Below are 16,661 nucleotides of genomic sequence, written 5' to 3' on the forward strand. Positions count from 1 at the left end.
TACAATGAGCACAATTCCAACGACTGATCTGATCTCACAAAAAAAGACATTCAAAAAGCCGAAAACAGCAGAATCACCAAAGCCGTCTCTCAAAAAGAACTGTTCAACATAATGAGATTAGATACCCACCGGGATACACCACCACACCGGCAACTTCCCAGAAACTATGCAATGACCTAGCAGACCAAGAAAATCAGTGACCTCCGTCAAATTATACAAAGCAGACTGGTCAACCCAAATGCACAACCAATCCCGTCAAACAAGAAAGCACAGTATAAACTCCAAAGCTTCCCACAAATAACAGCAGAGACATTCGTCAAGGAGCTAAGACATAGCAATAAAGCAGGATCACCCATGTATCCCTGCCCCCCAGAAATTTACAAATCCATCCCCACAGAGGCGGACCACTGGAACACTACAGAAAGCTTTTTAACCGGTCACTCGCAACAGGGAAAGTACTGTGATCATTCAAATCGGCACACATCAAACCACTACTCAAGGACACAGGAGGAGACGTGGAAGTCCTCTCCAACTACAGACCAATTTCAAACATTCCCTACCCAGCAAAACTACAAGAAACGTACGTCTACAAACTAACACAAATACACGTAGAAAAAACACCAGCTGCTGGACCAGGCGCAAGTCGGCTTTAGATACACGAGGGGAACAGAAACGGCAGTCCTATCTATCTGGGATGACCTAAAGACAAGGGCAGACTCTGGCACAAACCCTGCCCTAATCCTACACAACCTCTCCGTAGCTTTAGACACAGTCAACCATGACATCCTCATCAAGAGAATACAAGAAATAGGAATAACAGACTTAGCCCTACTCTGGATAAAATAATTCCTAACAAATAGAACAGAAACTGTCTGGATAAAACCATTCAAATCCGCTCCCCGGGACACAAGACTGTTGTACCACAAGGATCATCCCGATCCCCACTGTTCTTCAACATCTACCTGACGACTCTGCTAATCAAGATAAAACACAACCGTATGTGCTACACTATGCAGATGACACAAATCTATAAAATAGAAGATACATAAGAAGAGAACACAACGCAGATAGAATGTCTCAAAGAACTCTACGACTGGATGAACACAACCAGCCTAAAACTCAACCCAGGCAAGAAGGAAATCAGGATCGTATCCAAAAACCTGATAAATAACACTTCTGTCCCACGGCCCACAGAACTAGGACCAGTGTCCACACCATTGAAAATAGTCAAAATGGACAATGCGCCAACATTAGAACCACAAGTAAATGCAATAATTAAGAAATGTTTTTTCCTCCTGCACTCAGTAAAAAGAATGGACTACACCAAAGCCTCTACCTCAGAATGTCAGAACACCAACTGAAGAAACTGCAACATATCCAAAATGCAGCCGCCAGACTCCTCCTCAAACTTCACAAAGAGACCACATCACCCGAGCGCTAACAATGTGCATAACGCACAGAGCAATCCATGGCCAAAAAGCAGAATTCCTAAAAAAGAAAATGATTTACCAACCAACGATCATGCGAGGATATCCACCTTGAACCAAAACCTTACACAATGAAAAAGCTAGGGGGATCATCCTCCTCTCACCTGGCAACAAAAACTTGAAACACCCTCCAGAAAGACATCCGAAATACAAAGGACCATCTAAAAATAAGGAAACAACTCAAAACCTGCTTCTTCGTCTCAGAACCAAAATGAATCCGGTACCTCCAAAGCCAAGCCCCCTCGCCAGACTAAATCCAAGTGACACGGACCGCTGCTAGAGACGAAGGATTGATTTAGAACTAATAGGGAGAGGACCACCCCCCCTAGGAACAAAGGGAGATGATGCCAGATAGAGCACTCTTACGACCAAAAAAAACAACTGATAACCATAGCAATCTCAAACCTGGATGGGGGAGGCAGTCGCGTCCTGTCCCTCCTACGGAGCACTGGACAGCCTCAGATATAGGCTGACACCTCACGCAAAACCGGGCGAATGAACCGCTGGGGTATGCTCCAACAGACAAGACCATAGAAAGAAACAAGACATTTGCCCGAAAGCATGAGATGACCCCACTAACCCAACCACTAAAACCTCAATTCTTGGCACACACCTATCAAACTCTAAAAACACAAAACCACTCTCCTGCACCCCAAACCACAAGCACTTCACTACACTGCAACATCAAACAAACCACACATCGTATCACACAACAGCACACGGGAGTCGACAGATGTGGAAAACCGTACCCATGCTCAGCAAACGGCGCTAACCAAACTGAAGCTGCCAACAGAACACCTCCAATCTCGCTCTACCTTTATCCCACTACACCCAGCAACAATCCTATCACCTTAACTTTCAGATCTGGCAGAGCGCCAGGGGACCATTCCGGCGTTGATAGTGCACGGTATAAATATCCTTTAACATAAAATTTAGCATGATTGGTACCGTCAAGTTTATCTAGCACAGACAGCCTGATTGTGCAAGATAGCACCACATTGCATCTAGCCCGCTTGTGCCAGGTAGCAGCATTTCGCATTTAGCCTGTCTGTGCCAGATAGACTGATTACGCCAGATCTCTCACATCAAGCTAACTATTAGTGAGCAATACCTTACAACTAGGTAGACTATACTCAATTGTAAAGACTAGTGTTGCGTCACATCTATACAGAATTGTAATACTAGCTTGCATCATATCGAGACAGAATTGTGAATATTAGGTCGAGTCATATCCAGACAGAATTTGTGGAGACTGGCATTGCTTCACATCTAGACGGAATTGTAATACTAGCTTGCGTCACATCCAGACAGAATTGTGAAGATTAGCTTGCTTCACATCTAGACAGAATTGGAATACTAGCTTGCATCACATTCAAATGGAATTGTAAAGATTTGCTCGCATCACATCTAGACAGAATTGTGAATGTCAGCTTGCATCACATTTCGATTGAATTGAAAAGGTTAGCATTGCGCCACATCTAGGCAGGATTGTGATGATTAGCATGCGTCGCCTCTAAATAGCCTCTAAATAGCGATGCCACTAACCAACTCTACTAACAATCTCTCCCCTCTGCATACAACTCTCACACTGTGCACAAACACAACCACACCGCCAAAGCACGACAAACCGCACGCACTTCACTATATCGCAACAACAAAACATAAGAAATATAGCCTTGCACAACACCACATGATGGCTACCAGCCGAAAAGCACACCTAAGCTCAGCGGTGTTAACCAAACTGAGGCTGCCAACAGACACAGCACATCACAGCTCTCTTGCTCTTTTTCCCGCTCAACCTTACTAACCCATTCCACCCTCTTCCCTTCTGAGATCAGCCAGGAGACACTACGGTGGTGGTGATAGTGCGCGGTATAAATATCCTTTAACAGAACGATAGAACAATCATTATGTTTATGGAAACAAAATTATTCGCTTAGTCTCTGGTGAGGGTTACTGAAAGAAAACATGAGGCCTCAAGTCCCAGTAACCTACGAAACCATCAGGCACTCATGAGTTTTGATTCAGGGAATATGGAAAGGTTCCAGTGTGTCCAATGTTGTTTCTGATGTTTTGTTAACACTTGTGGGGCAGAGTCTCGGTCAAAAGGCAGGACCCGATAGGGGAAGTGAACATTTTCGATCAAAAAAACAAAAACAAAAAACTTAGGATGGGTTTGCCAGATTGCTCTATGATGGTAGGCATCCTCCAGATTCACTGCAGGGATCCAGTTTCCCTGCTCAAGAGAAGACCGGATCTGGAAGAGAAGGGTTACACAGCTGCCCTCTAGAGGCACAGAAACAACGGCCATGTTTATTTAATTTTTGTTCCGTTGGATAGCTCATGGAAAAATATACATTTAATCAGACCAATATTCTATTTAGGTAGTCGTGCCTCCTTGGGCCTCACTGCCAAAACACCACTGCGCCCTGTGGCGCAAACTACTCACTCTCCATTGCACCAGGCCCCCCTTCCCCGACAACACCTATCTATTCTAAGGAGAATGGGGTTCTTGGCATTTCCTCATCCCAGTTAATGGCTGACGGCTCTCCTTGCCCTCACTTTTTCTGCACCACAGACCCTCTTCTCCAGGAGGATGTGAAATCCATTTATGAAAAAGAAATGTTGAGGAAAGCCTCCTGGTCACGGGGCGCTAGGACATGGGCTGTTATGGTACTGGGGGTGGGGGCGCTTTGGCTTTGCAGTGTGCTAGGGCCTTGGGCTAGCTTCCTCACCACAATTAAGTGCAAGTCAACTTGAGCTACTTTAAGAGATTGTACTGCAGGCACGTCAATTTTAAAAGCAAGCCTTGACCACTACAACACACATGACAGGGCAGCCCCCTCCAAACTAGTACTACCTCTTTTTTTGTTGGCGTTTTTGTTTTTAAAATGGAGCTGAAGTTACCACCTGAATTGACAAACGCGGATAGGGCCAGCAGGGCCATGAAAACATACAAAATGTTGAAAACTTACAATACAAAAAATTAATCCAATAATGAGATTTCTTCTTTGGTTTCAATAGAAATTAAAGAATACATACTGTCTAAAATGCGGACGCTAGTCAACCCCAACTGGTCTGGAGCCAATAGGTGATATATATAAAAAACCCTCAAATTTGTCAGACAAAAATAAAAGACAGACTGACATACTAAAGTGAAAACTGGAACAATTAAAAACATGCAGAATTTGAAACCTTTAGACAATAAAATGCTAAACAACTCTACGCAAATCAAGGCCACTGAGCCCAGTTTTCTAAGCCAGATTTAATTGCAGCTTGCAATCCCACTTGCTCTGCTTTCAATTACCAACATGATCATAACAATACACTTGGCGTCAACATTACATGAGCAGCACATTCAAACGGTATGAGCAAAACTGCTGAATAGAAAACAAATGGACAGAAGCAACTGGCTGCCAACCGAGCCAAATAAAAGTGGAGGGAAGGACCGGAATCCAGAATTGCTCGCCTTTTATTTTTAGACTATGCAAGATGTTTGGCTGTATATGAAATGTGTGCAACAATGCAAACAAGATAGCGATTTGAAAAAACGTTAATGGTTCCGTGAAACCTAGGCACATGTGAAAAAAGAGTGGTAAAGAGACATTCTCCTCCACAAACAACCTGCATCCTGTTGCTCGTTGTCAAACCTCAGTCTTGACCAGGAACATCACCTCATTCTGCATGTTGATCAGGGTAATGGTGATGCGGTGTGTGCACAGAGGACGACCATCATGGAAAACACGCATTACTAGGCGAGTTTAATTGAGTTTTACCCCATGTTCGCTTGTGGCCACCATTTTGCATGGAATGTGCAGCAACAGAAGCCACCAATCAAGCAGCAAGTAAAAAAAACATTGACAAACCAACAATTTTGACTTGTGTGTAGGCATTGGGATCTGCATTTTCGAGGCAGTGTGTCAATAACATGTAGCAACTGACCAAGTGCTAGCACATGAGAGCGCCCGTTTAATGCCTATACAAGAGCCAAAAAAGTAGCTTTGCCAATTCTGCTTTTAACTAATTCAGATGCAAGGACACAGCTGCTGCATATAAATCAAATGGCTGGGGGCACAATTGGTTAAGACGATTACTACATCAAGAGCTGGTCTATATCTAAAATTAAGCAATTACCTTTTAGAAGGCTTCTCATAAAGAAGGGTGGGAAGGGGGGTGTGGGGCAGCTAAATAACCAAACACCTACAGGTTAGGTGTCACACCTCATATTGCATCTTCCTCCTTCCCACGACAATAGTTTTGGCTTGGAGGCAGTGCTCGCAGTACCACCTGTAGCTAAAATTTAACTGGGCAAAATGGTTATATATAAAAGCGCAATCAAAAGGTTTACGACTGGGTGAAAAAGAGTAGGAAAGTGATACGTAGGGGTGGAGCGTCTGAACAGGAAAAGCTACCACCAAGCGTCGCAGTCTAAGGTTATTGTTGGCACTTAGACATCTGTTGGAGCAACGGGATGGGGGTGCATTCGAGGACAGACAAGCAAAGAGTGGGGTTGGGGGGGCGAGGACAGAAAAACAAAACAGGGGTTGGCAGCGGGTTGTGGGGGAAACAAGAGGAAACCAAGAGAGAAGGTGGAGGACCGAGGAAACCAAAAGGGACGGAGGAAATCAAGATGTAGGATGGGGGAGGAGGACAGAGGAAATTTAGAAGAGGACAGATGAAACTGGGTATGGGTGGCTTGGAGGTGTGTGGGGTCGGAAATGAGAGGCAGCCACAAAGTTGTAATATTTTCATTGTCAGGCATTTTTATTAAAACCGAAATGGGTTGGATAAATGTCTCTCTGACCCTATCCTAAAGAAGTCTAATCTGACCCTCACACTAGAAATAAACTAAGGGATGCAAGGAAATGTATCTGACATAGGTTTAGAAAAAAGTGTTCATAACCAATATATAAGAATAAATCCAACAAAGTTTTCCAAGCAGATACCCTTGAACCCAGGGGGTGGTTCCCTTCCCCTGGATATTTTAGGTAGTATGGCAAATGTTTCTCTTTCGAACAACAATTTCTTGGTTCTTCATACTTGATTCACAAAGGTTCTTCTTCACATAATAGATTCCACAAGAAGCTTTCTTTAACTTCTCTTGTACTTTAGCGGATTATCTTGTGTACTGGTTTACCCGGAATCCTCCTCTCGTGAGCTCTTCTGATCCCTTAGAATACTGCCAGGTATCTTGTCACAGTATTAAAAAGTCTTTGTAGAACTTCAGGAATCCTTCTCTGGGGTCCAGCATATCCCCTGGTATACTTCCCTGCCAGGTATATTCCCACACACTCTGCCTAGTGTATTCCTTTTGCCAGGACTTCCCATTGTTTTCACTGTCCTTTAACTATGCCAGTTGTACCAACTTTGTGCGTCAATGTGTTTACTTAGGGTAACAATTTACAGCTTTGCCCACACATTGAGCTTTCACGCATAGGTATTCGTTCAGGTTTTGCTGCTATACTTTATCTTGGCGGTATTCAAATATTCTTCCTTTTGGGCACTGCTTTAACATTGGGTTTTGTCTGTATTTAAATAATCTACGCGTTTGTGCTTTGCCTTGTCTGCCTTCAAATAACTCATTTTCTGCATTCACACACCAACGCTATTTTTGGAGCGGCACGGGATCACCAGAAACTTTAGGTGAGCTCACCGAGTCTCCTTGGCACCTCTGATGAGTCTCAGTGGGACGATTCCTTCATCTGTGACAGTCAGCACAGTTTCTCCCCCGGCACCAGCAGTCTTCTTGGATTCTGTGTGATTTGCGCCAGTGAGCCTCCAACAGGGACTATCCACTCCTGCACTCTCCGATGCCACAGTGCGGCTTCCATTTTTAAAAGTCCTACGCACTTCAGGGTTTGGAAAACATCTTGTGCTTGTTATTTGAGCTCTTGTTGATCTGTATCAAATCCTTCCTCCTGTTCATCTCAGTTTTTGAGGCTTTATCGGAGTTGAAGTCCATATAGGTGCCTGGATTTCTAAAAGGATGTTCAAAGGTTTTAGACGGAGAGAAATTAGAAACAGGAGAGATTATATATTTGTGTTGTGTATGTTTGAGGTATAAATAGGATTTTGACTAGTGATAAAAAAGGAAGGGGTTTCTGGCTTTTACAAAAGGGGAACCATTCGGTATAACTGTTCTCATACCAACATCCGCCGCTCTCTCCACGTCATTCTAAGTAATCACTGCTGGTCACACCCCCCAGCCAGGCGTTCTCCTCAGGCCTAACGCAGCCACTTCCAGTCAGGGCAAATCCTGCCAGAACGAACACATTCTCCTGATCTCTCAACCACCACACCTACCGCTAAAAAGCAGCTATTAAACGGATTCCGCACGAGCTGCACGCATACCAGGTGCTCACACGCACCTTTTGACTCTTTACTCTCTCTACTGATCCGAACTTCGGTTCCCAAGGGCGTTCAACCTACAAGCGCCTTCAGACCATACCAAATGGTATAAAAGGCGCTATATAAATGCAAAATAACAAGTGGGATTACAACAAGCCATCAAGAACTTGGGTATTAGAAGGTCTTCTTCAGGAGGAAGGGGAGAATACAGCGTCTTGTCTGATGGAGTCACCACCTACCCCTGACAGTGGTCTCCTCCCACGTGATCCTTTCATATATCCACCCCCCACGATCAGATAGCGAATGCCATCCCTTGGACACATGGAAGGTCGTCACTTCTGGGGAATCAGTGATGACTCCACCAGATTCATCACAGAGGAATGATCAAACCAAATAAGGTTGGGGGGGGGAACCCAGGCAAAGAACAGAGTGGTGGTGGGTATAACCTGCAGGTGTGTTACATCAGTACCAACTACAGATTACAAGCACATTCAGGAAAATCAAAAAAGGTAGAGCAAGAGATTAAAATTCACATGTTGCAATTTTAACTATGGACATCCCAGGAGCCTGAAGGAAGGTTTAAAGCAAAAAAAAGGTAGTACTATACAGGCATACGTGCATTAACCACACATGTCACATTGTTCATACATATTTCAGTCCAATCCACAGCACCAGAGGTAACACATTCTAGTGGCATGTTAAAGCCAGGCATAAGTCAACCCCACTTACCTCCGGCATGAATCCACAGAGAACACCACTATTACCAATCAAAAGAGTAAATTGTCACTCGTCAACAGCATGAGGCAAGGGTACATTTAGTGACCTGCAAGGGACCAACATCTCACATTAAACACAGCCAATCGACTCCAAAGGATTGCACCTGCTGTAGCCTTAAATAGTTGGCCGTCTAGTGAGCTGTAGTGCAATTGAAATGACCAATGCCTCAAATCCATTCTCTTAAGCATTACTGACAGATTCGTTGATATTTGAAGGAAAGCTTCAACATGAAGAGAAAAACCATTACCTGGCAAAAATCGATCACAATGCCCTCGCAAACCTAGAATTCAATAAAATGAATGTGTGCTAATCCTGCCCTCAAAGAATATGCTGCAATGACCGTCACAACCTTTACAAAGACTTCAAAATGTGTGGAGGCTGAAGGGCAGTTCCCTGTGCTGGAAGTCAGTGCCACTAGGAAGGGGCGGGTGTGTGTTGCTTAAAGACTGTCCCACTGTTAAGGAGCAGGTCTGGATTTGAGAAACCAATACTGTTTTGAAACAGTCATCTGCAAGCACCTGTTGGAACAACGATGTTTAGAAATCAAATCTGGACCCTCTTTTTGCAGCGTGAGTTGGAGAGACCAGAATCCCTGGCTATTGTGCGCTGCCACTCGTGCCACACCACCAATCCTCATAGGGCTAAATCATCATCTGGAGGGGAACAAGCTCTGGCGAGAAATGGTGGAATTGGGCAGTAGAGAAAGAAGAGCAAAGTGGCACTCTCCAGTGCAGTGTCTGCAACCTGCAGCTCTCTAGAGGTTTTGTTCTACAACTCCTATGGTCTGTAACTATGGATTGCGACGAAGGATGGTGGGAGTTGTAGACGAAAAGAATGGTGAGCCAAAAGATTATAGAGCCTATAACCTTTGTTTAAGTAAAACTAAAAAAAGATACTGGCTCTCTTGTAACTGCTCTCCAAGCTTCAAGTACATCACAATCATGCGTCCAGGATGGAATTCCCCAAATTAATTTCTTAACTAGGTGCCGGCTGCTACTAAGCCGAGGTGCTTCGAGAGCTGTGCCGTCTTTAAACAGTCCACTCATGGAGCAGTCTGGTCATGCCCAGACTAGTGGAAGCGTTAAAATGCAGAGGAAATAAGGTAGGAGCCTTCCAGTAGAAGAGCCACAACGGTAGAAGTGGTAGCTAGGTGATACCTGCCAAGGAATTCCAAATTTCCACAAATCCTCGCTGCACTTCTTTAGCTGTTCAGAATGCCTTCAGCAAGTAATTTAATTTTTAAGACCCTAAAATATGTACCTTTTTTTTTGCTAGCAACACCTATAAATCAGAACTAGTGCATTAGAGTACAGATAGGGAGAAATGGCAAACGAGGGACACAAAGCTTGTAGGCGCTGTTTGTCCACCCATTGCCTGATCATGACCATGCTAATCCCGATGGCCATTCTCACCCAGTCCCTGCCCCTCCAAAAACACCTCCTTGTGGGAGCTCTTTGAGCTCGCTTTAATGAAGCTTTACCATCAAACTTTGCACTCAAAGTGCCTGCCAGTATTTTTCAGAGCAGTCTGAGAGTTGTCTTAATTGGAGTTGTGAACCCGCTACTAGTGTAATAGAAAATGTCTTAACCAGGCCTGCCTTCAGTCACTCGATTTAGAAGCACTCTGCATGTCCTTCGCTGACGTCCAGCTAAAAACAAGCATTGGCAAAGCCAACAGTTGTGCATTGTGTACAATAATTAGGTATTTGCCAGGCACTGCTATTCGATGCTGAGGTACTCGCACCATTTTGCACCTGCTACCATCAATGGCCCGTTAACACTACAGCCAGTGACTGGCCAGTGCCTATGCCATGCCTACACAACAGCCCAAACTGTTTGCATTGCCAATTCTTGATTTTTTTTATATTTTATGGTTTGTATCACTCTTAAGAGCAATAGACAACCATTTTCCAAGAATATTATCTATAGGTGCCTAAGATATAGAGACAAATCTTTAAAAAAAAAATAATCAGCTGGACCATAAGCCGCTGAAGAAAATTGCATCATCGAAAACGTTGACTTCAAAAAGCAAAAGTGCATGAGGCACGGTCTTCACAAATTGCCTGTATTTCAAAGAGCATTAGTCTCAACCAGCAAACCCATTTACGAGAAATACCTACAGCATTAACGTGTATTTTCATGACATGTAGCAGCAGAAGATTTGTTCCACTGACCCCTCAAGTTCCCTGAACAAGAGTCAAGTAGTTATCAGACTTTCCCTTCGTTTGCTGGATTTATATGCGTGAGCTGGAGATAGAATACACGGTTTAATAGAGGCGCCGTATAGCAGCGCTCCAGGAGAGGGGGTGCCAACTATTTCCAACTTCCTGTGATCGGTACCCTAGCCAACATAATGACTTTAAACTGCCAATACGTTTAGTGCTGAGAGCCTTTAGAGTCAAAAGGCAGTTGGGACGCTCTCCGCAGTAGTGTTGAATAAATTGGCTAATCTCAACTATTCTCATTACTCTCAGGCTCCTTCCCCTTTCCCACTACCTTGCCCTTCTCCTACTGACCCCCTTAACAATGGAAGTCTAAACTACATGCGCTCTGAAAAGAGCCAGGCCTAATGACCAACCTTTCTCACACATCAAGAAACAAAGTGCACACAAAACATGCAGGAGGTTCAACAGTGAAACTAAACAGCTTGGGAAAGAACAGCATTCGGTGCAAACAAAAGAGCCCAATCCAGATTTGTTCTTGTGCCACATTCCAAGCCTCTTTCAACAGAAGCAAGAATTAACTTACACTAACAAGAACTAATCATACGTTGGAGGACAAGAGAAATAAAGTAAGACATTTTCTTTTATTGTGGCCTTCCATTAAAGAAAAAACGCTTTTTTATCTAAACTCTATTACTAGGGTGCAGGGGCGCGCGCGCACACACACACACACACACACACACACACACACACACTTGCAAAATAGCCTAAAGAATCGAACACTCTACAGAACCCTATGAAAATCACTGAAAAGTCATCTCAATCGTAGCTTGGACATGGACACCTGCAGCTGAAGCAATTCTATACTGAATGCATGTTTTGCCAAAAGGGAAAAACATCCGGACCATGTTATTTTAGTGTTGATTTTAACTCATTTTAATTAATCTGGATTAAGAATGCCCATTTAGAGAAGCTTATGAGTGTTTGCGTATCGCATTGCTAATATGTTTTTGTAGTTAAACTGACAAACGAATTTTAGAAGTAAAAAATAAAATGTTTCAATCCATAGGGATAAGATTTATTGAGTGCAAAAACATGAGGTCCCGTGACATGCCATTTAAATGGACAGAATACTACAGAAAACATTCACCCTGCGTAGAAGTAATTAAACCAAGATGCCTACCTTGTGCCAGCATGTTAAACTCCAAGAACAGTGCGATGTGGTAAAGTTCCATTGCCTCTTCCGCTCGCGTCATATTTGGCTTCCCTGCTACGAGAGCTTGCACTTCACTTAGACTTCCCAACGATGGACTGCAGTGCAACACGTAGGACAGGTCCACTACATCAGTGTACATACAATGCAAAATTACTTTTGCATACTTTTTTGGCAGGATAGATTCATCCAATATGATGCGGGTTGGAGTTCGTAGTGTGCGGTCTGTGATTTCTTCACCTGTCCTTATTCTCCGTTGCAACAAGTTCCGAAAAAACGGGGACCGTGCTGAAAGAATAGCTTTGTGTGATCTCAGCTCGTCTTCTAAGCAGCCCTGGTTTCCGGCAAAAGCATCAACCAGTTCGGAGTCGGACGAGAAGCTAAGTACTGCATCAAAGTAGCACATGTAATCAAAGAGCCCACGCATATCCACATCTAAAGAATTTGGTGTGCCAAACTCTTCACTGAGTTGAACCAGGATGTCAACGTTCTGAAACCTAGAATCTTCAATTCCAAACTCTCCTGTGTAAAGGTAGTGTAACAATGCAGAAAACATGGGCATGTCAATGCCTGCAGTGTTAATATCCATAATAATCTCAGCACCATACTCCGGGGACGAGGAAAGGAGCTTCTTAAAAAAAGGACACCTGGCTGCCAAAATGGCACGATGTACAGGAAAGCAGCTTTCCTGAAAAATCAGATCCACATCGGTACAGTATTTGTATTCATAAAGATCTGCCATGTCTCTCTGCAATGTCCGCGCTTCCGGTCTAGCCAAGCTAGCTTGCAGAGAAAGCTCCTTTAAGGCAGATGTCCCCTCGTACTCTTCAACCAATGCATTGGCATCCCGAACATCCCAGCCCGAGAGAAGCTCCCGCATCTGCTTGGCATGATCAGCCGACCTGCTAGATTTTCGCCGTTTAATAAACTTCTTTTTCAGGGTGGCAAGGCCAGAGGATTTTTTTTTCTTGTCTTGAGGTTTTTCATGTCCGTGGTCCAGGCTGTACAATTTAGATTCATATCCATAGCCTTGATGTGAGTAAGACGACGTTCCTGAATATTAAAGCAGAAATATTGAAACGTTAAATATGACTAAACTTGAAATCTTATACATATTACCCAAACATGTAAACACATTGGCCTGGAGGCTAAGTAAGTGAATTCAGAAAAAGCTGAAACTCCAAAACGGAAGGCCTCTGTGCCAATCAATTGTACTGTTTAAATCAGTGGAAGACATTCATTTATTGAAAAGGTGCAAAAAACAACATACTGTTTATCCTTGACCATAGCACTTAATTTCCAAGCAGAAAAGTGCATACTTAGAACGTTTAAAAAAAACACAATCATTTGTAAGCATACTGGTCCTCTAGTTGGTCGCTAAAATGTAGGTTTTAAATTAATTGGTTGAATTGACCAAGGAAACACTTTTGTAAAATACGTCAAAGTCCCATGAGATGTCAGCGATTGGATAATCTGCCTAACAGGAAGGGAAAATTAGCCAGTAAAGGCCAAACTCTGACACGTACCTCTTAGACTCCCTGTCAATTAAGTATATTTACAAAGAGGAATTGAATTGCACATTATTAATAACATGCCGCCATTTACAGAACAACGTTGTAATTATCCTATGGGTAAAGCAGAGTCTTGAACACCTCGGGCTGTTGCCCCCTCAAACCAAAAATTTCATCTCTGTGGTCAAAAGAGGGGTAACGTTGGTGCCTTTGAAGCATGGCTCAGTTGCACTTTATATCAACGTAATGACATTTTGGTTTTTTGAGTTGCGACTGTGTGTCCTTCACACGACCAGTACGAGCACATGTCCAAAAACATTGCCCACCTTTAAATGACTTTGGAACTCTGCTTCTGCGGGTCCAAATGAACTTGGGAGTGTTCAATACTATCTTGTCTCTTCCCGTTTTCAACCTGTTTACCTTTTACCCAACAGCTATTCAAAAGCAGTTTGGTATCTCGTGTTCAGGATGAAGCAAAATGTGGTTTCATTATTACAGTGTCATTCACCCATAAAGAAAGGAACACGTGTAATTATTCAACAGCAGCAAGGGTGGTCGTAGGTTTGCAACCGATTAACAGTCAGCTTGCCTTACCTAGATTGATTGTTAGATACTAGAACTCAAGTCAAGCTCTGCAAGCAGGCATCCAAGAAGGAGGACTTCCAGGGGTCTTATTTTCGGATATCCGTTCGAGTCCCTGGCTCACACGAATTAAAAGGGAGCTGGTAAAGCTCAGGCTTTCACCCTTACATATTCATGCAGTGTTTGATGTACAAAAATAAATAAGTGGCAGAGAGAGGTTTGTGGAGGTTAGGGAACAACAGAGAAATTGCTCAATGTGGAAAGTCATCAGTTATGTTTTCTTTCGCTTATAGGGGCGACGAAACCGAAGCATAGGGCACGCATAATGAGACTGAGAACGAATACACTCCTATACATTGCTATAACATGCCAATGGGGTAAAAACTAATTACTAAGTGTATTTGGAGCGGGTTTTGGTCGATTTTGCATTTCTGTTCGATTAATGGCTTTTTAAGAAGGACCAATTTATTTCCCTACTTGTTTTTTTCTGCATGTTGTATCTTATGGAAATAGTTCAATTTCCAGAAATACAGAAAGAGTAAATGAATTTTCCGTGAAAGTTTGAGCAGTCCAGTCAGGAGAAACCAATTACCCAACAAAGTTCGCTATATGGCTTTAACAATTAATGCGTTGAGAAAACGGTCATGCCTGCCAAAGTTAAAGGAATTGACGTTTGCCATTTCAAATGCTGAAGACTGATCAATAACACGTTGCAAAGCAATCAAATATTACCTATGAATGTCTGCTGCGTCTGAGAGTTTCCCCCTACCCGAGGAGAACATGAGTGTGGGTAGTTGGATGCATTCGCTCCCATTTTTTCCCCAGTCATTCAGGCATTCCGCCTGAAGCATCTCCGGTGGATAACCCCATAATCCATTGCCGAACTGCAGTCTAAGAACCAGCATACTAGGCGGCCTTCATCTCTGAAAAGAAAATACATTGAATAAATCATATTGTTTCCATTTTAATAATTGAAGTAGGTGAAGCCACGTTATAATCATTAGTAACACCACTGGACAACAGAACAGAGCGATTGGGGAAGAGGAAAAAGCACGCATTATATGAGCATGCTAATATTGATCTAAATATAAGAGTTCACCAATAAACCAATGTTCATCTCCAATGATCTCAATAAGACTGCCATTAAAAATATGGCGATAGAAAGAGCATCCTTCATAAGCATGAAATAAACAAATTGCCTTTTTATAGTCCAGAAAAGTGAGCAGGAAGAAAGGATGTGAATGATAGAAACGACTCCGGGTGTTGGAACATAACATCTGAACTGCAGGGAAGGGAAACCATCAACAAGTACAAAGGCATCAAAGTCGCCCTACCGAGAACCTACAGAGAACCTATCGAGAAAAATGGATGTGTGCCTTAGATGCTTGAAAATTGGAAAACCTACCTTCAAGGAGATTAGGATTCTTAGTCCTTGCGGTCCTTCAGAACCTGATCGGGAATATTCCTGCACTCTCATGCAGTCCCAGAAGCATTTCTGATAGATGCTCTGCCGCCATAAAGCTTACAATGGGCTCTCAGTAGCACAGACACCCCGGCCTCCACAGCATGTTTAACATTACTCGGCACCATAAGGTTTTTTTCCACCATACCAAGTGAGATGAGATCACATACGCATGTGGGAGATGGACAGGAATGTTGTGAAGTAGGGAGAGCAAGGACTAAGAAAAACAAGGCTTTTTATCTTTTTCAGACATCCTGCACTCAACTCCTTCCCAACCTAGTGGAAACACAGTCTGTGTGGCTGTGAAACAGCATAGCAAACAGCTTTCACAGAACACAGTGATGGATGAGTCTTGTGCAAAAAGGATCCATAAACCAGTGGTCTTCAAACTTTTTTGGCCTAACCCCCCCACCCCCCTGACCTAGGCAAATAGAGGGCAGGCCTTTCCCCCCAAAAATGCCAAATGGACAGCAAGTCTAAATGGCTACAAACTAATGTGCGCTGTCACAGCTCTCCCCGCCCTGCTCCCACCATTATCCCATGCATCCTCCCCAACCTGCTCCCAACACAATCTCTGAGCTTCCCCCCGCCCCACACCACGTTCCCACCACAGTCCCACCCAGAGCCAGTGGCATGGTGAATAATTCTTTTTTAAGCCGAGGGGCATAAATATTTCCCCCAGATAAGCCAGAGCGAGCCCAAACCAACCAAGGAGGGTTCGGAGGGGGATTTCCCTGCAGGAAATCTTTTAAAATAATGGGTTAAAATGTATTTTAGAGGATACTTTAAAACGAAACTGGGTAAAAAGACAAACAGTTTGCAATTGGCGCTGGGGGGGGCCCAGGGGGCAGATGTCCTAAGGGTGCTAATTCAGCGCCAGATTAGGGGGAAGGAGGGACACACCTACCACCTTCGTGTATAAAGCTAGGAGGGCAGGGAGCATCTTGTAGGGGGTGGGGGAAAGCAAGTACTAAAAAACAGCAGCCAAGACAACAGTGGGTGATGTAATTACAGGGCTGAAAGCCAATCCAGCAATCAGACGGGGTAGAGGGGAAATGGGTCTGAGTCGGCGAACCGGTCACATGGCCACAAGTGCACATCGGCAGGTGGCTATGGGAAA

The 16,661-nt window shown here is 43.6% G+C and overlaps 1 protein-coding gene across 1 annotated transcript in view; it reads right to left on the reverse strand.

Annotated features, from left to right (window-relative positions):
- Positions 1-16,661, reverse strand: part of BTBD7 (BTB domain containing 7) — a 288,393-nt gene that overhangs the window by 192,302 nt on the left and 79,430 nt on the right. The window contains exons 2-3 of the mRNA XM_069637965.1: positions 14,812-15,002; positions 11,957-13,039 (exon numbers count right to left, since the gene is read on the reverse strand). Of these exons, the coding sequence (XP_069494066.1) occupies positions 11,957-13,039; positions 14,812-14,908 (1,180 nt within the window). The 5' untranslated portion in view covers positions 14,909-15,002. The remainder of the gene's footprint in view (positions 1-11,956; positions 13,040-14,811; positions 15,003-16,661) is intronic.

Source organism: Ambystoma mexicanum, chromosome 14 (genome assembly GCF_040938575.1).
Source record: "Ambystoma mexicanum isolate Mex_15411 chromosome 14, UKY_AmexF1_1, whole genome shotgun sequence".
Taxonomy (NCBI): domain Eukaryota; kingdom Metazoa; phylum Chordata; class Amphibia; order Caudata; family Ambystomatidae; genus Ambystoma; species Ambystoma mexicanum.